The sequence below is a fragment of the Raphanus sativus genome, chromosome 5 (genome assembly GCF_000801105.2).
Source record: "Raphanus sativus cultivar WK10039 chromosome 5, ASM80110v3, whole genome shotgun sequence".
NCBI classification, from domain to species: domain Eukaryota; kingdom Viridiplantae; phylum Streptophyta; class Magnoliopsida; order Brassicales; family Brassicaceae; genus Raphanus; species Raphanus sativus.
In genome coordinates this window covers 8,860,275-8,884,656 of record NC_079515.1, presented here as the reverse complement: position 1 = coordinate 8,884,656, position 24,382 = coordinate 8,860,275, and the positions used below count along the sequence as shown (strand labels likewise).

Below are 24,382 nucleotides of genomic sequence, written 5' to 3'. Positions count from 1 at the left end.
GACCCCATTAAAAATGAGGGGACTTATTGGAGATGCTTTAATAGTGTGTTTTAAAATTGTTTTTTTTTCCTCGATAAAGTTAATTTCCTTTGGTACTTTTTCGAATATACAAAAATTCAAAATAATGAAAGCATTTTTTTTTGTTTGCCGACTAAAATCGTGAAACAATTGCACTTAAACAATAAAAATAAAGAGTGAATTCGTTTAAAATCTTAAAAAATAAAAAAATAAAAAAAATAAGTTTGTGTCTATAGAAGAAGATATCATGGTATAAAATTTAGAGTATTGGTTAATTTATGACAAAAGTTTAGTGTATAGAGCGCAATTTTTTCAAAAATTAAAAAAAAAAAAAGTTAAAATGATATAGAAAGGAAAGTTAAAGAAAAAGTAAAACCGGTAAAGTGGGTGGTGAGACCAAAGATGCGGTCAAGATGAGCAAATGCAAAGGAAAATTCTTAGAGCATCTCCAATGGTGTTACCCACCATTGGAATCCTTAGGAATAGAATATATTTTTTTTTGCTTTTTGAATAGTTAAGGATTTTACTTTAAAATGTTGTCCAATGGTGTAATTCAATATAGAGTCCTTAGGAATTTAAACTTTGTTATACTATATGCACACAAGTCTAAACCTACTTGGTATCAATTCATCTCAGCCACTGAGTTCTCTTGGACTATGTATGATGATCTGATCAATCCAACAAAATAAAAAAAGAAAAAAGAGTTCGAAGCCTACTTGGTATCAATGCATCTCAGCAATCATGTTTCATCGTCAAAATCATCAGCCACTGAGTTCTCTTGGCAGATAAATGTGTTATCTTCAACACGATTTGAAACAACAGGCTCCCACATCGTTGTCTCATTTCCCTGCGCAGTGTTCTCAACATCTTGCTCCTCCTCTGCAGCTTGTCCAGCCCCATTACAAAGTTGGTCCGCTGCTCCTTGATCCCAGTCTACACCAGCAGGCTCGACAGTCTTCTTTTCTGAACCCATCTCATTTCCGGTTTGCTCTTCATCCCCATTAAACGCTCCAGTGACAGCTTCTTGTTCCTCTGTTTGCTCTGCTGCTTCCTTCTTCGGCCTCTTCCATTTCTTAGTGGATGAAGTACCATCATCTTCAAAATCTTCTTCTTCTCTGTCTCTGTGTAGATACACCCACAGCTTCCTATCAGCATCGAATTGTACACAAGGGTCCCGCTCATAGTGCAAAAGATCTAATGCCCCACTCACGACTTGATTTACTTGGGCATTATATCAATGAAAATAAAACAAGAGCTGCTCTCTGCCTTGTTTTTTTTAGGGATTTCTGGTTGCTTCTTCACAGGGGCAGCCTCCTGATTAAAAGCAATACAGTCAACGTGAGTACTCAAATAAAACTATTAGTAATTTCAAGTCAACCTTATAAAAGTCCTAAGCATATCAACAAAAGTTCAACTTAAAACAAAACTACAAATCAAGTGAATTGAAGTTATACCTCTTGACTTATTCCTCAGAATCAGAACTAGTGCTGGTCTCTACCTTCTTTGGAGGTGGTGCCTTTTTCTCAGCTTTAACCAACTCTTTCTTCTGCTTCTTAGAATTATTTTTGATGTCCGGATCAACTTCCGCATCTCTCTTACCTAAGTGAACAAACAGCCAAGTCAAAATCAAACACTGTGTTGGCAAGAAGATATTAGAGAGTTTCATTTGGGTTTAAGAATCAAAGCTTTAAACTTGCAAGAATATTCTATTTGGTGAAAAAGGTTGATAAGCAAATGTATCAGATGGCTATCATTATTATTATCATCTTCACCAAGAAACTGATTCAAAAGCAAACAACATCAAGAAGCTACAAGAGAGAGAGAGATTGATTCATTAACCTCTTCAAAGCGAGATTCTTTGAATGCATCGTTTCCCTTCTCTACAAGTTGAAACACTTGATTGTGTATGTCCAAAGGCAATGAATTATCAGCTTCACTGACCTGGACCAATCCAATCAAAATCAAGAACACCACATTTCAGAACAGGGGAGTCCACACCTCCAGGCATTAGATTCTTCAACTCTATCTAATAAACAATTCAATCAAAGTTTCGATTTTTAAGGAATTAGGGTAAAGGCAGTGACCTTGGCGGCGTTGAAAGCTTCTTTGGATTTCTGAAGGGTGAAGCTCTTCTTCTTCTCGTCGACGGAGACTGACATCTTGACGGAGCAGCGAGTGGACGGAGAGGAGGAGACTCTCTTCGAGATCTTCGAGGAGCATGAGAAGCCCAAGGCAGTTCCTGATCCCGTTAGCGTCGCCGACATCTTTGCTCGGAGACAGAAGGAGTTGGTTGTAGTAATCGCAGCAGCGGGTGGGCTTCTTTGAGAGAAGAAAAAGAAGATGGCGATGAATTCATGAAGACACAAACAAGCTTAAGGATCAAATCCTTAATATCCTTAGCTAAGGATTCATTCTTAGCTACAGGAACTATTTTATTATTTTTTAATCAATTTAACTTAAGGACCAGCAATAAGGATTAGTTAACATCCCGCGTTGCGGGTGCTCTTAGCTTATACGCAAAGAAGATAGAACAAAAAGAGATATCACAGACAAAACGTCGGCCATCATTTAAAAACCAAAAACAAATATAAAATAAAGGAAACTATAATAGTTGATACGTTCAAAATCTTTATTTCACTTTTTTGTATAACAAGTTCGTCTATCACATTATTTCCAAGGCTGATTGGATATGTATTTGTTAATTTTGGACATCTTAAAATTGCATATGTGTTTTGATAAATGATTTAGAAAAACATGGATATATGTTTAGTTATTAATATTTTCTCCCTGTCACCAATTCAACTAGATTCAAGGATGTCTTACTGCATTTCTCTTTTCTAACAAATAATTTTGATGATGAATTTAGTTTCTTCTTACAAATCAGGTATATATCTAAATCTTCATGGAAATTAGCTTCCGTAAGTAAGAGATGTAACCTTATGTGCCGTGATCTAACTACGGTTTAAGAAGTGAACATGTCTTGAAAGAAAGCAAGGATATCACCTTTACTGATATCAAACTCCATAAACTTGTCAACAGCATCCTGCGAGTTTCATTCGGTAAGGTAAAAAGTTTGGTAAAGCCATGAGGACATAAGAGATAAGGGGTAAGTTTGTGTAGAGTATGTAAGTGAGAGAGAAGCGAAAAGACCTTGAATGCTTGATCTTGAGACGATATGTTGTCAAGGTTTAGTTTATCCACGTTGTTGTTACTCTCAAAGGCGTCCAACACGATGGCTGCTCTTTTCACCACTTCCTCTGGGACACCTTGCGAATCAATAAACAGTGGAATTCATTCTGTTACTTTTTAATCCACATTAATTAGTAAATAGATCCCAACGATATTGCCATTAATTGATTATATGTAAATGTACCAGCGAGTAGTGCACAATGTAGACCTGCATTTCATAAACAGGTTGATGTCATTTGGTGTTTGCATTATCGTATGTAGACAATAAAGCAAAGAATGAAAATGCTCACCGTAACTGAGCAGCGTTTGTCCCGGGATTAACCTGCGTCAAGACCATTTCCTTAAACAGTGACGTGAAGTCTTAACAATGTAGAAAGTTTAGGAAGAATGCTAGTCGAAACTTCATACCGATAAAGAAAGACAATTTCTTCCATGTTTGCAGATTCTGTGTCTGGTCTCAGAACGCTCATCGTGTAGAATCTAATCTTCTCAGACTGGAGTGAAAAAAGGAATCTTTACGGATACTGCAATAAATAAAACTCGAAACTCGAAATCTGAGAATGTTATGTGAGCAATTGATTCGGATTACTTACAACGGGCAAGCAGCTCTCGTTAAGTAGTTCAGTCAAGTGGGTGCATACTAGAACCTGGAATCGTGCAGCAACAATCCATGTCATGTAACATGCGACTCAAGGGTTGTAAGGGAACATATAAGGTTTTAAGGAAAGACAGATAAGAGAACGCTATACCCTTGGTGGCTCATTACATGAAGCAAAGTGACTAATTGTCCCACCAAGCAAGCCAATACCATCTGCGCTTAGTTAGAGTGTACGTAAGGCAGATTTTTTTTTTCCACAAACACATGCCTTTGATGCAAAGCAGAGAGCAGAAAAAAAATCCATAAACAGACAAACAAACCTTCTGTAAGAGTTCCTTTACCAAACTCGTCTAAGAGACACAGAGATCTTGAAGTTGCCTGCCTGGAGAATAAAAGCCAATCAAAATCATTAGAAACATGATCATAACTCATAACAGTGCACATCTCGGCTTCCGATTGATATTTTCAATCTTGGGTCCCCATGAACTTTAGAATAATAGAGCTCGTGGACAACCCGAACAAGAAGTCACTAACTGATTGAGGAGGTTAAAATAAAGTGAAGGTAGAAGCAGATCAGAGATACCTTAGCATCATTCCTACTTGATGTAGATCTATCATAAATGTAGATTGCTCCGCGGTCATGAACTTGCTTCCCATTGCACAAAAGATCCTGTTATTGTACGACTGATCTTAGTAAGGACGGATATACGTTAAAAACAGAAAAGATTCTAGAAGGAGAAGAGAATCCAGGACGTTTAACCTGTCAGTTAAACCAACAGTTGCAGCATCTGCTGGTACAAAGCTTCCAATATGGGATAGGAAAACAATTAAAGCCACCTGTGGAAATAGCAAGCCAGAAAGAATGCTCGACTTGAGTTGGCTATTCATGGTGATGATCTACACATTCATTGGACGAAGTGAAAAATGACTTAGTAAAGCCGACCTGCTTTACATATATGCTCTTTCCTGAGTAATTAGGACCGGTAATGATATGAATTCGACCTGAGGCAGGAAACGCTTGCAATAAGGTGATGAACACAGACTAGTTCACAAGTTGTGTATGTACAGTCACAATGTATCAACAATCAGCTCACCGTTATCATTGATTTCAGTGTCGTTCGGAATAAATGTATCCACCGCCATTTCCTGCAAAACATGCCTGCCCTCCAGTATAGATATTTACGGATACAAGTTTTTGTCAGGAGTTTACGTATAATAAGACATAAATGAAGCTATAAAAGAGTCAACTTCACCTTCCGTTTCGAATATCAAGCAATGATTCCATTGTCAGAACAGGCCTTACGTAGTGATTCTGATGGGCTACACAAGCCAGCGATAAAATGCTACAAATGCCAAGAAGAATACATATTTATTAGTTACTAATCATTAGGCAGCCAATCAGTTAACATGAAAACGTTTATATTTCTCTAACAGGAGAATAGGAAAGGCTAGAATGAAAGGGGGATATCAGTAGTTTTTGGAATATTGATTACCAATCAAGTTCTGCAACAAAATTAACTGCCTTCAACATGTGTGCCGAGAACAAAAGTATGTGCGACAGCAAGTCCCTTATAATTGCTCTCTCCATATCTGTCAGCAAGTTTTGTAAAACAAAATACTACATCATCTTACGCAAAAAGCACTGTGCCATGTAAACAATTAACCAGCACGGAGAACATACCTAAAATTTTGTGGTAGATATCTCCAAGAATGTTGTCTAACTCTCTTGTCTTTGGAGTATGATAAAAGAATCGCTGAGTCTCTCCATCCAGATCAGAGAACTAATTACAATAGATATTTGTAGATAAGAAAGTTATACTTCCTAGTGACATATGCATAGCGTCCAAACTATTAATTCCAAAATCTTTTAACACAAACACAATGTACCGCAAATTCAAATTCGGTAAGCCTATGAAGTGCAGTTTCATCAAGCTTTTCTTCAAAAATACACATGAGGTACCCTGCGGAACAGGCAAATCAACGGAAAAGTTATATACTCGTTTACATAAAAGAACGACTGTTAACAAAGTGTGAATAAAGACGCATGGTCGTGATTTCTTAAATGACACATCATAACTTGAAAGGCTATCCAGAAATCTAGAAGCACAAGTCACCATAGTTGAACTGGTAATCCCAGGGCATATAGGTTCCAAGAAAATTGAATTTGTGCAACTGTATCTCACTTTTGTTAGGAATGATTTTTAGTTCCTAAAAGGCAATTATGTTTTTTTTTTTGTCAACAAAGGCAATTATGTTTAGAAAATCATTCTAGCTAAATTTTAAGTATATAACAACGCACTGTATAGAACGTATGTGAGAACTAAATCATGAAACTTCAGACCCACCAATTTGTTGAATATAGACGATGCAAGGAGGGAGCTTCTCCTTATGCAGATGAGGAAAGTGTTCTAACTCCATCGATGAAACCTGTTGGAAATTGGAATCATCCAAACGAGTTTACTTCAATTATCAACTAACAGAAATTATCACATAGAATAACCTCTTGCAGGAATTCCGGCAACTCTTCGTATATTAGCCTCAGCTCATCCAACTGGTAAACACAAGAAATGAATTACTTGAAGAAAAATCAGAGATATGACAGCCTGAACGAAAACAATTTCTAAAAATAACCTCAGAACAGAATCCATCTTTAACCAATGTTTGATAACCCTTCTCTTTGCTTCTAGTTACATCAATGACTCCAAGTACCTGCGGAATTAAGTCCATTGTAACTGCAATATTAGTCATGATTGTTTCACATATCTTACGCATCTCTCACTCAGAGGCCTTCTGAATTTGTTTAAACGAATATCCAACTTCTGAATAACTTTGAATTGAAACTTAAGAATTTTTGCCACCTTAAAATGTTTCATATGGATGGTCTCATTCCCATTTATAAACAACATAATCATATATAAAGGTTGTAGTTCTCCAGGGAGAGGAAAAGAGAGATGTTAATTTGAAGAAGATACTACCGATTATAATGGAATGAAAGAGACAGAGTGTAAAATCAACTGACCAAATCATATACATAATCTAGCTCTGTGCTGATACATAAGTCGGCCTGCAAAATCGCAAGAGAACTTAGCAAAACAACCATGCAATCGGATAACGACTGAGAAAATAGCATTTAAAGCTTCATAAGCTGTTTCTTGATAAGAAATATTAGTAACCTTCTCAATAATGTCTAAGTTGAAGCGTCTCATATGCTCTCGGAGATTTTCTGAGATTCCAACTTCAAATATCTTATTCACGTGCAAGAGCGCACCTATACTCTAATGCACACAAAAAGAGCGCATTATCTTCGGAAACTATTTTGTATGATTCCGTCAATATTGCAGCTAGGATCTACCCGACAAGACTTCATAGGAACTCTGGTTACAGAGTCCACTTTTAGAAAAAACTAATGAATAGAGTGGTGAGAGTGTAGTGAAGGAAAATAATATAAGAAAGCCTGCAATCAATAAGTGAGAGGAGATATGAAAGCTGATCGTATAGTGAGACAAGAGAGACTACCTTCATAAAAGCTGTCCAATCATTACTGGTACACAGGGTCGTCGGGGAGTTGAATTTCTTGTTTTCACATAAGAATGAGATACAGTATTTAGCAAAATCAAATGTTTACCCAAAAAAGGAATGTACAGAATTGGGATATAAGAACACATAAGGCATGCAAGAGAACACTGATTCTGCCAACAAATTAACAATTAACATATACACCACACGCTATATGGAAAGTATTCTCTGTGCTATTAGTTTCTAATTCAAGAATCTGTTTCACATGTTCTTATGACTGAAGCAAATAGGCTTATGCTGCCACGAATATACATTATATACAGAATACGGATACCTTCTTACCTTGAGCAAATGGGGAATGTCCTTCACAGATTTCAGTGTCTCCCGCAAAGATGTCATCAGCTCTACAGAAGATATGAAAAAGGAAATCTCATACAGTCAAGAGAAACTTCTCAATAAGCAATCAAAATCTTTTTTCTCATTCAGGATAAATGGTGATCGTTTTTTATGCTGATAAGGCTTAAGCAGACTTCAAATTTTGTCCATCGTTTCTCTTCTTTCTTATTGATTGCTAACTCCTATTCTACGTGACATAAGGCGAAGGGAAAGGATACAGCATTGAGACGACGGTCTAACACTTCAAGATCCAGAATTGGCCTCATAAACCAGCTTCTGAAATAGAGAGAACGAAACTGATACCTTAAGATTACTGGAAAGTTTTTATATACCTACCATTCACATTTTTTACCTTAAAAGCCGTCTACCCATTGGTGTGGCACACTGAAATAGGCCAGTAAGTTAAATCATATATACAAGGAGCAAAACCAAGAATGCCCAATGCAAGGAAAGCAAACCTTATTCATCATGCCAAACACCGAGAACCTTCATTTCAAAGAATCATTGAAGATCATTCATAAGGCAAAGAAGAAGAAAATATAATATTCAACAGTTGAACCATTTAGCCATTTACCCTTCTTTTGCCCTGCCAATGCCCATATGGCTTGGATGTTTATCTATTTGAAATATCTGTAGAGCCTCGTGAGCAGCTGCATCAAGTTTAAGAAACTTGTTCCTATGGAAACAATTGTCAAGGATTTTCAGGCAGCACTACCATCCCCTAATTTAGGAAAGTATTTTCACCAAGATGTAAAGAAACAGAGCAGAAACATTGAAGGATACAACAGTACTTCCATGACTGAGTCAATTGCAATTGACGCAGTCCCAGATTCGTTTTGTTCCAGGCTATCTACAATTCGTTCACTTTCTAATATAGCAAGAAGACCCCCACTAACACGAACTTGGACTTCACTGCCTACGTCCATCATAGAACTCAGCTGCAATTAACAAGATCATGAGGAAACGTCATACGATAAGAAATGGATTAGTTTACCAATAAATAAACTAGTTGGAAGACCAAGATCTAGCTATGTTTCACACAGAATTTACTGACGATATTAAACTGTTTGATCGTGGCATCGAGAGTATCAACAAAATTCTACATTAAGAATGAGCACGTTATACAGTGGGATTAAAGAGAGTCTACAGTAAAAACAAAAGAGAGAGTAACTTTCCACTGTTGTAACTTACATAACAAACCCGTTCTTTGATGTTCAACCCTTCATCCATTCCTGTTACTCGAAGATATACCAGCCTACAGAACATTGAGGTAACAATCAGTGTAAGAGCATATATTATGAGTCAAGTAAGCTATTACACGTAGAATTGCAGCAACCAGTTTCCTTATAGAATTCATCATGTCATCTGACTAACCGAAACCACCGCAGATAAAGGGAACTGGTTACACTTTCTTTACCTGTGCCACGCTTGCTCGTAGCTGAATGTTGAGCTCTTTACCAGCTTCACCGTGGTATCCTCGTCAGTTCCATCTGCAGAATCAAATAATTATGCAAGACCATAAATTATAGGGCCCATACAATCACAAAAAAAAAATAGATGGCGCCATACCACTCTTCTGTAGAGCAGATACAAAGGATTCATCACTTTTTGTGCTTGTGTAAATGACCAATGGCTTCGCTTGATATTTAACTGAAGAAATACAACCAACACAAATGAAGCGAACAAATACCTAATGAGACGAGGACAAGTGTAGTAGAACAAAAACTGCAGAAAAGTAGCTGTAAATCAAGAACCTGCTTGACTCAAACTTTCCACTAAAGTGTTATAGTAGATCAATACATGGAATTGCATACAGGCAACTACTACATGTAAAGACTCAATTTCATATCGTATTAAAAATTTATACCCATATTGATCAGAGTAAAATCAGAGCAATCTTCCTCCCAAACTTCAAGCACATGAAGCTGGCGTACACTACAGTCGTAGTAAGAAACTCCAACACTGCAAACAAAAAAAGAACAGATTTTGTAAGCTAAATATGAGTTTCACCACCTGATAACCAGCTAACAAAAGAAGCCACTGAATTACAAAAGCATTCACTCAGATATAATCGACAAATTGTAACTCTCTTAGCATATTTTCACAACAATATTCTCATCTAAAACAAGAATGTGAAGAATTTAAGTTACTAACCGACGACCGTGCTGAATGCAAGCCATATAAACCTGAATTGAAATTGAAATAAGAAACACTGTAAGCCTGAATGATTCTGATGATATCTGCAAACTTTTCAACTCGACGCAACAATTAGAGTCCCGATTAGGCTAATCTAGGTTCAAACAGGAGCGACTAGGGTTTCGTCAAGCTCTCTACAATCGAGATCGGTGTAAATCGAAGCCGGAAACAGATTTTGAATCTTCGAAATCGTAAATTAGCGAAGCTAGATATCAACTTGGATCACAACGACATAACATCCGATATTCTCAGGCGAGACGAACAGCAAAATCAGATAATGTAATCGGAGATACCTGCGATTCGATTTCTGAGTCGTCCGTTTCCTCCATTGCTGTGAATTAGAACGAGAGGGGAGGAGAGAGGAGAGACGTTGGGAAGATGATGACGAGACAAGGGCGCGAGAGGGAATCCGAACTCTCGACGGATTTTTATTTTAAAAGTCAAAATATCAGTGGAGGGGTTTTAAGGAAATACTTATAATCTTGTGTTCCGTATTGTAAATATCGAAACTTCCATGTAGTACCCGCTAGTAAAGTGTATTTACCACATCGGAAATTAGCTTAAAGTGACTATCTCAACGTCAACTTTACCAGTTGTGCCTTTTCATTCACAAATTTTGTAGTAATAGGTTATTTCATATTGAACTAAACAAAAATTTTAAATATTATATAAATTTTATGCGTCGGGCCTATTATTTTACGAACTTTATAGTAGTGTATATTTCATATTGAACTAAACAAAAATTCAAAAAATACTACATAAACTTTTAAAATCGTGCTTATTTATATATCAACCGTTAAAAGTGTTAGTCATCCACTAATTTATCAAAACAATTTTATTTTGAATAAATTATGTAAAATTAAAAAAATATAGATTTTCAAAATCGTACTTATATATATTGACTATCAAAGGTAATATTCATCCTTTAATTTATCAAAAACCTTTATTTTGGATAAATTATATGAAATTATCTGTCGTTTTTTAATTTTTTAGTTTTACAAAATTTATCTAAGATGGTATTTTTTTGATAAATTAATATATGACTAACACCTTTGATTTGCTAACAAAAAAGACTAACACCTTTGATGATCAATATATATATATATATATATTAATCGTCAAAGATGTTAGTATTTTTTTGTCAGAAAAACAAAAGTATTAGTCATTTATTAATTTATCAAAACAACGTCATTTTGGATAGATTTTGTAAAATTAAAAAAATTACAAAACGACGGATAATTTTGTAGAATTTATCCAAAATAAAATCTTTTGATAAATTAAAGGATGACTAACATTTTTGACAGTCAATATATTTAAGTACTATTTTGAGAATCTATATTTTATTTTTAATTTTACAGAATTTATTCAAAATGACGTCGTTTTGATAAATTAACTGATGACTAACACCTTTAACAGTTAATATATAAATATGCACGATTTTGAGAGTCCATGTAGTATTTTTGAATTTTTGTTTAGTTCAATGTGAAATACGCACTACTATAAAGTTCATAAAGAAATAGGAACGACGCGTAAAGTTCATATAGTATTTTAAAAAAATTGTGAATACTGCTCTACTACAAAGTTCGTGAAAGAATAGGCACGACGCGTAAAGTTCATGTTGAAATAGATACTTTTTCTAGACAATTACAAAGTGGATATTTTAAAAATAAATATATTACAATAATTATTAGTATTTTACTTTAATTTAAAAAAATTATAATTTATATGTGTGATTTATATCAATAATAATATAGGCTTTTGAATTAGGCGTGTGATTTTTTGTTGTAACATTTAGTCTATTCAGTTTTCACTTGAATTTATTAGATTGCATCTAATTCTCTGAATTTAACAATGATATCTTTTTGTTCTAATATATTGAAATTTTGATTTATTTTATTACTTTGAATTTAGATTATTTATTAGATTTTAATATATTTTGTATATAATAGTAATATATATATTTAGAATCCAATAAAAATAAACTAATGTGTGGTTTGATTAAATATTACATAAAATAATATAATAATATTTTGAATCTCATGCATATATCTATTTTAGAAAAGAATAAATTGTTAAAATTAGCTAATATTTTATTTTTATTTTTATATGTTTTATATATCTCACAATTTATATGTATGGAATAAATAAAATATTACTATAAAATAATATGTTTTATTTTAATGTCAAGATTAATTTTGTTAACTTTCCTTTTGTGACAACAAAATATATAATATTATTATAAAATAATTGAAATTTGTAAATTTTAACTTTTTATTATATATATTTTACTAAAAATAAAATAAAATTAAATATATATTTAACAGAAGCCCCCATAAAGTTAACGTGAATGCGAAACATACGTAAGTTGAATTCTCAAATAATATTATAGAGATTTTTAATAATAATTTAAGATTCTTAACCTATAAAAATTGTGTGTTTTAAATTGTAATCTTTTAAATATTAAACCTCAAGTAACTTAACAAATAAATTTGACACCTGAAATATGTTTTACAAAAACAGAAAAAAAATTCCCTAGTTTTGAGAAACACTATCCTAAATTTGTGGGTATTCGGATACCATTTGGTGTGGTTCTGTTGTGAGTTCGATTAGGTTCGGATCTTTGGTTTTAAAAAAAAAGTTCATATAAAATATGTTATATTCAAATATTATAAATAATACACATTTTATTATCAATAACTATTTTCAACATTTGAAAATGGTGGGTATTCGGATACCATTTGGTTTGGTTCTGTTGTGAGTTCGGTTCGGTTTGGATCTTTACGAGTTTGATTTGAGTTTGGATTCAGATAAGTCTCCTAATTTTTTTTTAAAGTTCATATATACTTTAAATTTCTCAAAATCTAAAATAAAAATATTATATAGCACATAAATTTGAATCATGTATTTCAAAATACTTAAACTTAGCATAAAGTTGGTTCAACTTAAATATTTGAATAAAAAAACATTAGATATTTTATTTATTTTTTGGTATTTTGAATACCGTTTAAATATTTTAAACATGTAATTTTAACTATTTATATATATATATATATATATATATATATATATATCTAAGTATTTTGGCCAACTTAAAATATCTTATATATCTTATATATTTTATATATTCTTTAGATATTAAATTAAAAAATAATTAATGTATTTAAGTATATAAATATGGTTCAAATATATTTGGATATCCGAAATATTTTTTTTTAGATCGGGTTCGGTATGGTTCTCTAGGTAGCAAAACTTTGAACCCGTTCGGATATCTAACCAATTTTGGTTGAAATTCAGTACTACTTTTTTGGATTAGATTTGGTTCAATTTTTTTGATTCAGATTTTTTCCCAAGCCTATATTTTTTATTGTAACAACTTTTAAACAAAAGTGATAATGGTTCATACTGAAATTTAGTAAGCAATAATTTTCAAATGAAAACATATTCTTATATGTATGTGTCAATTTAGTTAATCATGAAAATTTCTTGGCTCATTTAAGAAAAACAATGGGCTGAACTAAAGAAAACGTTACCTTTCAGATTGTCAATCAACATTTCCAAATTATTCTTTGCTGGTGTTGTGATGAAGAGAAAAGAGGTTAGGGTTAGGAAAACAAATATTTTGTGCAATTCATGTTTTCGCTAGGTGATTTCAATAGCTTCTAAATAAATCTTTATGTCTTGTAAATTTTTAAAAAATATTAACTAATAAGATCTTACACTTGTTAGAGTAATCAATTGTCTCACAGTTAATATATATATATATATATATATATATATATATATATATATAGGATTAGACTAATCACACAAATTAAAACAATACTTTTGTTTATTTGCAATATTTTTAAGGTAAATAGATCAATTTATTTATTTTATATGGTATCTAATTAAATTTCAATGGTATTGGCATATATATTTAATAGATTTTAATATAAATATTTATAAGACTTTCTACTCATATGGTTTTATTAACATTTGTATATTTGGTGTAACAAAAAATTTAAACCGTTAATCCCAAAATTTTCGATGTCATATTTTTCAATGCGAATTTCAAAATTATAATATCAAGGTCTCAATACTTTTTCAATGCAAAATTAAAAATTAACATATTTATGTATTTTATGTTGTACATAGTTTATTTAACTTTTATTAATATATATATATATATATATATATATATATATATATATATAATACTAAGATCTCAATAATTTTTCAATGCAAATTTTGAAATTAACATACTTTTATATAGTAGATAATTTAATTTGAATGATATATAATATGAAAATATCTATTAATGAGACTTCATATTCATAAGATTTATGATCATTTTATCTTGCTTGTACAAAAAACAAATAAACCATCGATCACAAAATTTTCAATGTGAGATTTGTACCATTTTTATTAATTTATAGATGTTTTAAAAAATTCAAAATATAACATATAAGGAAAAATCTAATTTTTTTATTATATACTTAATGTGAGTATTAAATTTTTTAATAATATAAAATCAAACAAAAAGAGAGAGGATACAAAAATTTTATCACATACATGATTCATAATCATTAAATATGTTAATTATATTAGGTAATCTCGTAATTTTTATTTAAAGAAAGAAGAAAAAAAATTAATTACACATTATTAATTTTATGATTAGTTTAATGAAAGGTATAATGCATGTTTAATAGATCAACACATTTCTTTAATGACTTTGAAAATCATTTTAGTGATGACTCGTGGTTACGAAATATGTTATAATGCTTCAAAATTACTATATAGGGGATATATACTAGTTTTGACCAACTATTTCAAAGCGCGAAATAGTTTTTATACGTGTAGCTAGTCGCTAGCATCAAAAAATTAATTACTTTATCCATCATTGGTCTTTAACATTTTTCTCTGCACGAAGAATTTTTATACCTCATTAGCATTCCCAGAAGATTCATATCTCAGAACAAATATACATTATGTATCTAATTTAAGTTAGATAGAGTAATTCAAAGGTAGTTCAAAGTTAAAAGCAACAGAAAAAAAAGAATGTATCTTCAAGGCAACGTTCAGCACTCGACAAACCAGCAAGTTCAGTGGTATAAGGGCATTTTTGGTTTGCTCAATGTACTCCTAAATACTCAGTGTTGGCCTGGATCGCAGCACATGATGGATTAGCCACAAGGAACGTATCCTGAAATGGAACTTCCATTATAATCCATAGTGCATTCTCTGTAATGGTCTTATTGAAACAAGGTGTTGTAGAGAAGATCCCTAATTGGAATTATGAATGGGTCTTGAGTAATATATAATGGACTTGGATCACTTTACTTATCGTCAATTAGTTTTAAATTGGAAGACTATAAAAATTATTATGGTATTAGAGTTCAGATCTTAAATACCCTAAATCTCAATTAATATAACTCTTCCGACCGGGTTTAAAAGATTGTACTTAACCCTTCTAGACCGGGTATAACTGTCCTAAAATTCCAAAAATTCTAGCCGATAAAAATCATCATCTCGAGGAGAGGTATTAGAGATATTATATCCTACATTAGAAATTATAAATGACATTAACTAACATATAAAGGATTATGGTCAATCTACTATTTACCAATTGATTTTAAGTTGGAAACTCATAATAAATCTGAATCTAACATTGTATCAGAACGGGTCAACACCCTGACTCATTAATCCGACTCGGATAGTGGTTCGATCAATCCATTAGCTATATGGCCCATAGAAGAGGCTCAGTTCTACCGAAATTGTTAGAAAATATATAAAATTGTCTCGAAGGGGTTCTGATAAATTCTACGAGATTAATGGTTATATCATCATTATTTTGAAGAAGGGTGTTGGAAAATAGAGAACACATCAGAAATATGAATGAGACTTGAATAATATACAAAAGATTTAGATCACTCTATTTAACGTCAATTGGTTTTACATTGGAAACCCAAAAAAATTATCACAAAGATCCGCTTGTTTTTTTGTTTGTCCTTACTTTGAAGGCGCATATCAACTCAAAAGCTGCTCGGGATTCGCTATACTAATGAATGAAGTATCATCTTGGATTTATTAGTGGGTACAATGAGAGATAAAACCACCATGTTCCTAGTATGGTATGTGCTCCAAGCTGCAGTCCATACTATTTGGAAGAAGAGAAATTGACAAAGACATGGAGAAGCTCCTCTTCCTCCAAATCAAATCAACCCGATCGCATAGATTCTTTCAGAGGGAGAAAAGTTGATTATTACAGCAAAGCTATGTCGTTCTAGTTCAGTTTCAGATGATCTTCATCTTTGGTCCTTAATCTGAACTGCTTCACATATTTTTCAAAAGCTTTCTACACTTTTCTATCATTGTTATAGCTGCTAGCTAAAGAAAAACTCTAGTTACATTGACAAATATTTTTTGGGTTGAATAAATTTAACATATATTCAAAAAAAAATTTAGAAGAATCCCAAAGTAGACTAATACTTAAACTTCCTTCTGCTTTTAGATAAATAAACATCCTTTCAGAATGATTTAGCGTTATGCATATCATTTGGTGAACCAGATAACAAGAATGCACTATATACATACTTTTAACAGCATGCAGACATTTTTGATGATATAAAAAACAAAAACACTAGAAATTGACAATGCTAAAAAGTATCGGTCTAGTGAACTGTAGTCGATCTGCAATTGAGAAAAATCTGCTCGACCATTACAGAAAACTCTCATTCTATTCACAAACGGCTCAAAACTCACATTCCGTATTTTTGTTCTCTGAAGTGTAAGAAGACTGATTTTTAGTTTTATTTGTAACCAGAAATTTATGATTTTCATAAATCTACTCGGACCGGAGATGCAACATCTTGTTACATGTATGTGAAGTTACTATAGTGCAATTTAGCATATAGGTAATAGGTCATACGTCTGCATATGGTGATGGTGTAGGATAGCATTGTACAGACTATATATATATGTGACTGGATACTGTACATTTTCTTTTTAAATAACTGGTTATTTTCTGTCACTTTGGTGATATTCAAACTTTTGACCTTACATTTTTTTCTCTTTTTATGTTAGTTATTTAGTAAATGAATTGAAATACTGAAACGGGTTTTATGATTGTAATAAGACATCTGATCAGGAAAAAGATGTTCTATAAAGAATGCAATTTACAAAAAAAAAAAAAAGATGTTCTATATCACTACGCAAATGTACCATTTCTTCATGTGTAACCAACAACATTAAAATGATCAAAACTCCTTCCTGGCCTTTTTGTTAAGATTTTCAATCGAGTAAAAAGAACTTAATTAAATCGTATCTGGATCTAAATTTATTTAATGGTGTAAGAGTATCCTCAACCCAAAGAATTTAGGGAATGCTTAGAGCATCTTCAACCCTAACCACTCTTTGGAAAGCTTATTCATTTTTTTATTAATTAATATGTATAAAAATTTGAGATAAGCCACCTCTAAATAATTGTCCTCCAATGCAAGTGGTTTATTTAAGGGTTTTTCGGTTTGACATAAGTTAATATGGAGTATGGACAGAAAAAAAGAAGAGAACAGATAATGAATAAATCACATTTCAATGTTGAGGGGAATAACATCACCAACCAGGAGGTCATATATGGAAACTTCCACTCGTCTTCCACCGCTTATCACCTGTCCAGCAATCAACAGAAAACGTAATGTCAATAAGAAAAAAACAATAGGAAATAACTATCACGAAAAGAAGAACAAATGTAACCGTGAAGAGAAACAAATCACAGAACTAAACAGATAGTCTCGGGCTAGCCAGGAACTACTTCTTCCAATAGCCTCGGGAGATCTCTCTAGGCATCAGGAACACATCGAAAGAGAATGGACCATGTATCCTCGATCCACGCATGTTACTTACGACACAAACACACAGAAACTAATCAAAAACAAAAGCAAAAACAAAAAGAAAAACATTGCTTTGTATCTGAAACACACGGAAACTATTAGATTCAGGTTAATTATGGGCTTCCAACTTAAAACCAATTGGCAATTAGTGGATTGACCCTAACCCTTTATATATTACTTAATTATTTCTCCAACTACCGATGTGAGACTTTATTCATCAATACTCCCCCTCACGCACATGCGTGGACAACTGTGGGAATACCATCCACGGAGTGCCCAACATCGGGTGGCTCTTTTTAATTTAACTTTGATCCACAAGGATCGACTGCTCTGATACCATATTAAAGTAGAATAGAATATGATATATTATTGTGTTGTGTTTAATATGAGAATACAAGACACATATATATATATCGCTAACATTAACATAATATTAGGAATAGATAACGCTAACTTTCCTAAACTCTTAATGTAAATATCCTAAGAATATCTTGAGATTAACTTGATCTTCAAGTCTTTTCTTTTAGTCTTGAGGGTCTTCATGGGTTTCACGGGTTTCACAGACTTGGTCCGTAAGATACATATCTTCCGGCCCAACATATCTCTAATACTCCCCCGCACGACAAACGTGGGATGCAACACGCAAATCTGCAATCACAAAGCAGACCACGTATGTCGTGGACACTATGTTGAAGAAAACAGATCAGTAGATTTCTTTGGGAATAAACTTTGACTTTAGACAAGGGGATGAAAACTTCAGCTCTTCTTTGGTCTTGACAATGAGAATACATCCCGTGAGCGCAACTGCAGCTCCAGAAACAATCGTCCTTAACTTGGACAGTCCATAAACCGGACTAAAAACTGACCTAAGAATTTAAGCGTTCAACTAGAACTCCCCCGTAATGGTTAAACTATAACCAATAAATTCCAAACTATGGGAAAACAATTAACTCTAAGAAATTCTAAACTATAGAAAATCTCAATTAGCGTTAATTGATTCAGGTTAATTAGATTCAAGTTAATTAAGGGCTTCCAACTTAAAACCAATTGGCAATTAGTGGATTGACCCTAACCCTTTATATATTACTTAATTATTTCTCCAACTACCGATGTGGGACTTTATTCATCAATAGAAACTAATCAAAAACAGAACATCAAATGTGATCCTTCCATCTTAATTGAAACAAACCTACAAACAATTCTATATTCATCCATCCATCTTAATTGAAAAAAATTGCAAACAAATCATATTTGATCAATCCATCTCAAGACAGAACAACCTAATCAAACAAGTTTATAAAATTTTGTGAACTTCAAACAGAAGCTTTACCTTCGCCGTCGAGGAGAGCTCCGTCGCCACCGAGCGAGAGGACCATCACCATCGAGAAGAACCACCGTCGAGCCGAGGGAGAAGCCGACGATAGCAAAGCCACGGAGACGATTTCAAATCGCCTTGCGTCAGGAGAGCGGATTCAAAAGAGAGAGAGAGACAAAACCGAGTTTGATCGCGTTTCACGCGTAACCGATCTCTCACCTCTCATAACTTGACACGTGGGCGCTAAACCACGCTGCTTCGAGGGCTTAATTAAGCGCCGTATTTTCTGTTTTCTTTTTTTTTTCCTTTTTTTAATTAAAAAAAAAACCCTAACCACCCTCCTAAATATGTGCGTTGAGGATGTTCTTAGGACTTTTTAATTAAGAAGAAGAAAGAAGAAGAAGCACTTGATTAAGCGTTCCAGATCTGGTGTTGCTCAAACTGTTTGTGGGTTCCACTGATACGTGGCGGTTCGCGAATGGTTTATTTATTTATTTTATTTTTTATTTTTTAATTCCAAAAAAACAAAAAAAACATTTTTAAACATTTTTAAGCACTTCTTTTTAAGTTCTTTGCGTTGAGGATGCTCTAAAATTGTTTTCCTATATTAATTTAACTGTGAGGACCACATGACTTTGACAACTATTATTGGACGTTAAAATTATGGATGAGAAAGTAGATTAACTAAGAAGAAAGCATTTAATCCAAGAAGAGCACCAAGATTTAAAAACTTGTTGGCTTATAGGCTATATAGCATATTATTCTATTTCACAAAAATAGTCACCGCGAATAATTTTCTTTAACAAAAGAATTCTAAAACGAGATTGATTTTATGCATTGCAGCCGTGTGAGGCAGATGCCGATTCTACCTCGTCCACGCCAAGAAGACATTTAAGAAAAGAATATCTAGAGAAAATTGTGATTTCATACATTATTTTACTCCTCTATATAGTGGGAAAATACATTAGAAGAAATACCGTCAACATTACAATGTATATACACATGTATAATATGGATACTACAAAATATAATAAGCATGTTAAGAAGACATTTAAGAACTCTGGACATAGAATAATTAAAAAACTCGGACGCATCAAAGAACCTTATAGACAAATTTAAATGTGAAAGGCAAGAAAGTTAGTACCATGGTCTTAAGTAGTACTAACACAAAGAATGAAGAAGGGGTCTACTACATGTGGGTGAGTGACTAGTTAGTCAACATTTGGTAGTTAGGGATTGCATTAAATTTGCCAACATGAATTAGATGGGCAGATGAATTAATGATGATCATTATTCACTGTAAATCTTTACTATTCTCTCCTTTTATTTGATTTTTAAATTCTTCATCTCTAGCTGCATGGTCTATATAAAGGCTTATTTAGCGGATAGAGTTCCTCATCATCACATACACAAAACACAAGTTCAACATGGCTTCCAAGTCAATGCTTCTTGTTGCCTTACTTGTCGGTTCTCTAGCTTTCACTTCATTTGCTAGTGTCCCTAACAGGAAGCTTAAGAGTGGTCTCGAGGATCAAAAGACGTTCTTCCACCATCCAGGCGGGGGTCTTGGTGGAGGCGGTGGTCTTGGAGGAGGCGGTGGCCTTGGAGGAGGAGGCGGCCTTGGAGGAGGAGGCGGCCTCGGTGGAGGAGGTGGTCTTGGCGGAGGAGGCGGCCTTGGTGGAGGAGCTGGAGGCGGCGGTGGTTTAGGCGGAGGAGCTGGAGGCGGCGGTGGTTTAGGTGGAGGAGCAGGTGGTGGAGCAGGAGGAGGATTTGGTGGAGGAGCTGGAGGTGGTGCTGGTGGAGGTGCTGGTGGTGGATTTGGAGGTGGAGCTGGTGGTGGAGGTGGACTCGGAGGAGGAGCTGGAGGTGGAGGTGGAGCTGGTGGTGGATTTGGAGGAGGAGCTGGAGGTGGAGCTGGAGCTGGTGGTGGATTTGGAGGAGGAGCAGGTGGTGGATTCGGTGGTGGAGCAGGTGCTGGTGGTGGTTACCGAGCCAGTGGACTTCCTTGATGAGATCTATATGTTTAACGTAAAAGCATGGAATGCATGGCAACACAAGCGTATTATGAAAAAACATAAAATATAACTTCACCTAAATTATGTCATTCATTCCATCATTTTGTGTCATTACGTTGTCATTATTATCGGTCTCTTAAGAAATAAACGATTAGTTAAAAATAATTTATTGAGCTATAGTAGACTAGCCTTTAAAAAAAAATCGATCCCAACCCTATTCAATGGTTTCTTTGATCCTTTTTTCAATCGGCTAATAGTCAACGCAAACAAAGTGAAAAAAAAAATCAGTACTATTAATTCTTCAACATGTACAATTGATTAAAGGTTGTGTCCAACTAATTATTCTTTTATTTAAAGGTTATTTATTATTATCATATATGTTCTATCTCTATCTAGCACGTTTGTAAATGTTTTAAATATACATACTGTCGTTCTTTTTTTTTTACCGACATATACAAACTGCTCTCATACACTTTCATACACGTAATGACAGTTTCTGCACGATGTATTTAAACATAACATGAAAATAAATAACTAACATATGCTTGATTTGTCATATAGTTGACGGTTACAAGTGATGCCCAGAACAGTACAAATCTACAACCAATTCTTCTACTTCTAATATTTAGTTTTTTGGTTCATGTTTTTGGTTTTATAATTAATCTTATAAATAGCATAAAGTTTATCAAAATTAATCTAACAATGGCCAATTTTATATTGGAAACGGTTGACTTTATATATTTATACAAATTTGATGGTCGATAAACTTTATGCTATTTAACCTATTTAGCAGAATATAAAATCATGCACAAGTACAAAATTTATCATTAAACAAAATTTAATCTACTTAGCATAAACAAAAAAAAATCAAAATATTTTAAGTGCATCTTCTCATTTTTTAAACCATATCTTATTAAAGTTTCAAATGAAATAATATATATATTCTATTAATTTAGAAGTATAACCAATTGATAATAATTGAGACTAATTTAAAAGATATATGAAACCTATAAATATAACTGCAAAAACATATATATAACTGTTTATATGTCATGATATAACTGCAATAACAACAAAGAAGTTTCATAACAATAAATTTCTATTTTTTTTTAGGAATGTCATATTTTTTGTATATCGAACTCCTTATCATGGAACTTAAACTCCTATTTTAAAAGCATATCTACATAGAACTCCTTATCATACTAATCTCAATTTCAAATTTTGTATGTTTTTGCAGCTATATTTATAGGTTCAAAGATGTGAGAGAAAAATTAAATATATCCTAGAGAAAAATTAGATATTCGGAGATATAATCGGCTATAGCCTGGATTTTATAAAAATTATATTTCTTAAAAAATATAAAACAAAAAAATATATCCATCTTTTTAAGGGCGGATCATAAATTTGGCTTAACTATTTGAAAAAATCAATTTGCGAATGCGGATTATGAGTACTTTACTCGGGATGGGTGCGGGTTGGTAGATTTTGGATTGCAGGTACCCGCCGACCCGAAAAACATTTAAAATATAAAAATGGTAACTGCATCGTGATTGCATAGACTTCTAATACAATGCCTCAGCAGATAAGTTATACATTAAAACTTTAGCGTTGATTTAATTATATAATCACAAAAGAAAACAAAAGCTAATGATTCCAAGTTCTTACATGACGAAGTTGTACTTGAGTTAGGTTTCTATGCACATAAACTGTTTTGAGGCCATCGAGTCAAGATATAATTTTCAGTTTATGTGCGTCATGTTTTGTTACACTGCATAATAAAAAAAAGAAAACAATTATTTTGGGGAAAAAAACAAACAAAAACCATGCAATCAATGTGTGGACCTTGGATTATGCATTTTTAATGCATAATAAAATTACAATAAGTGCTAACCTATAGATGGTGACTTCTGAGTCAAAAAGTTCTTATGCATTATGTATGAAAGAAGAATAGTTTCCGGATTTGGTTAACGTGTCATGCCTATTCTTACCACCCTATACTGATCAACATTCAACATTATAACTTGCTGTTAAGTAAGACAAAATGACAAGTAGATACCATCATACTGCTCCTTTAGCCCTCCAGTACTGGGAATCTTATGAATATCATAACAAATGATTAAATCAAGGAAACCATAATGCATGTCTAAATTATCTCAATTTTTTTAAATAGTTTAATTTTACATAAAAATTAAATCATAAAAAATAAATTTAATTAAATTATAGAAAAAGTTTAAAACACAAAAAAATGAATTTTATCAATGCAGACTGTTAAAATATTAAAAATAATTTTAACAATGGGTTAAATAAACAAAATCATAATACAGGTTTTGTATAATAGTATACAGGTTTTGTAAATTACACAATAACAATCCAAAAGAATAAATATGTATTATTCAATAAATTATTTTTTCCATGTATTTTTAGGATTTGCAGGTACTTTTTGAGTTTTCAAATTCAGTTTGGATATGTCAGGTTTTTTTCGGATCCTATATACCCAAATCAACCCGAATCCGAAATAAAACTGAAATTACGAGTGTTTTACGTATATTAGAATTATATATCTGAACCGACAAGAGTTCGACAAGATCCGGGCCGAGCAGACCTGAAAAACTATAGATATCTATATGGATCTAAATTTTCAGGAACCGAAAGATGCGGACCCAATAAGACATGATCCGAGGACCGGATGCCTAGGCCTAATCTAAATAGATAAATATGATTACAAAAAATGGATTTATAATTATAAAGAAACGAGTATATGCCGGCCAACTTTAAGTTACTATTATTTCTACAGTAAATCAAATAGGTTTTGATTAAGATTTATACACATATATGACTACAAAAAAATATGATTAAGAAAAAAACACAAGTATTACAATTAAATATCTAAAAAGGTTAAACAAAAAATATACATGTCCTTTTGAAAGGGCGGTCAGAATCTAGATTCTGGAGACCCGAATGTTCTCAAATATTTGAAAAAATAGTTTCATTTAAAATAAAAAATCATATACACTTTTTAAAATACACAAAAACAGATTTTATCACTACATAACGGGTCTATGACAAAAAAAATAGTTTAAAAATGTTAAACTTTTTCTTTAAATTAAAATACTAAAAATAAAATCACTGTGAAATAATTCACAAGTTTAACAACAGGTTAATAAACAAATTATAAAATACGGGTCAGAATTATTTGGAATCTTTAAAATTTTGGTCATATTTAAAATAACAAAAATTATTCATACAGTAATTTTAGATAAATTTCATAAAA

At 32.7% G+C, this 24,382-nt stretch overlaps 2 protein-coding genes and 1 long non-coding RNA gene across 5 annotated transcripts; 1 reads left to right on the top strand and 2 right to left on the bottom strand.

Moving 5' to 3' along the window:
- Positions 1-554: 554 nt before the first annotated feature.
- LOC108859552 (DNA mismatch repair protein MSH5) lies at positions 555-10,332 on the bottom strand. Of its 3 annotated transcripts, none has more exons than XM_057010742.1 (37): positions 10,207-10,332; positions 9,872-9,903; positions 9,585-9,679; positions 9,287-9,367; positions 9,135-9,207; positions 8,909-8,972; positions 8,501-8,655; positions 8,292-8,393; positions 8,176-8,203; positions 8,070-8,101; positions 7,936-7,993; positions 7,664-7,750; positions 7,322-7,378; positions 6,979-7,080; positions 6,825-6,869; positions 6,437-6,514; positions 6,306-6,356; positions 6,151-6,232; positions 5,693-5,766; positions 5,487-5,586; positions 5,299-5,395; positions 5,059-5,148; positions 4,900-4,964; positions 4,749-4,807; positions 4,566-4,642; positions 4,389-4,475; positions 4,126-4,187; positions 3,957-4,018; positions 3,801-3,854; positions 3,616-3,701; positions 3,498-3,529; positions 3,392-3,415; positions 3,169-3,284; positions 2,103-3,061; positions 1,858-2,044; positions 1,473-1,617; positions 555-1,332 (listed from the first exon to the last, which is right to left on the bottom strand). In XM_057010742.1, exons 1-34 carry the CDS (start codon positions 10,240-10,242, stop codon positions 2,981-2,983), a joined length of 2,424 nt encoding a protein of 807 aa, XP_056866722.1. In that variant the 5' UTR covers positions 10,243-10,332; the 3' UTR covers positions 555-1,332; positions 1,473-1,617; positions 1,858-2,044; positions 2,103-2,980. The 3 variants fall into 3 exon arrangements, with proteins under 3 accessions (XP_056866722.1, XP_056866721.1, XP_056866723.1); XM_057010741.1 differs by having other exon boundaries at positions 1,858-1,959; XM_057010743.1 differs by having other exon boundaries at positions 1,858-1,954.
- A 7,042-nt stretch (positions 10,333-17,374) lies between these two features.
- Positions 17,375-19,392, bottom strand: LOC108859444 (uncharacterized). Its single transcript, XR_001950482.2, has 2 exons — positions 19,112-19,392; positions 17,375-17,789 (listed from the first exon to the last, which is right to left on the bottom strand). It is a non-coding gene; the product is annotated as an uncharacterized LOC108859444 (long non-coding RNA).
- A 1,080-nt stretch (positions 19,393-20,472) lies between these two features.
- LOC108861576 (glycine-rich protein 5) lies at positions 20,473-21,276 on the top strand. The gene has a single exon (XM_018635476.2). It carries the CDS (start codon positions 20,524-20,526, stop codon positions 21,103-21,105), a length of 582 nt encoding a protein of 193 aa, XP_018490978.1. The 5' UTR covers positions 20,473-20,523; the 3' UTR covers positions 21,106-21,276.
- The last annotated feature ends 3,106 nt before the right edge of the window (positions 21,277-24,382 follow it).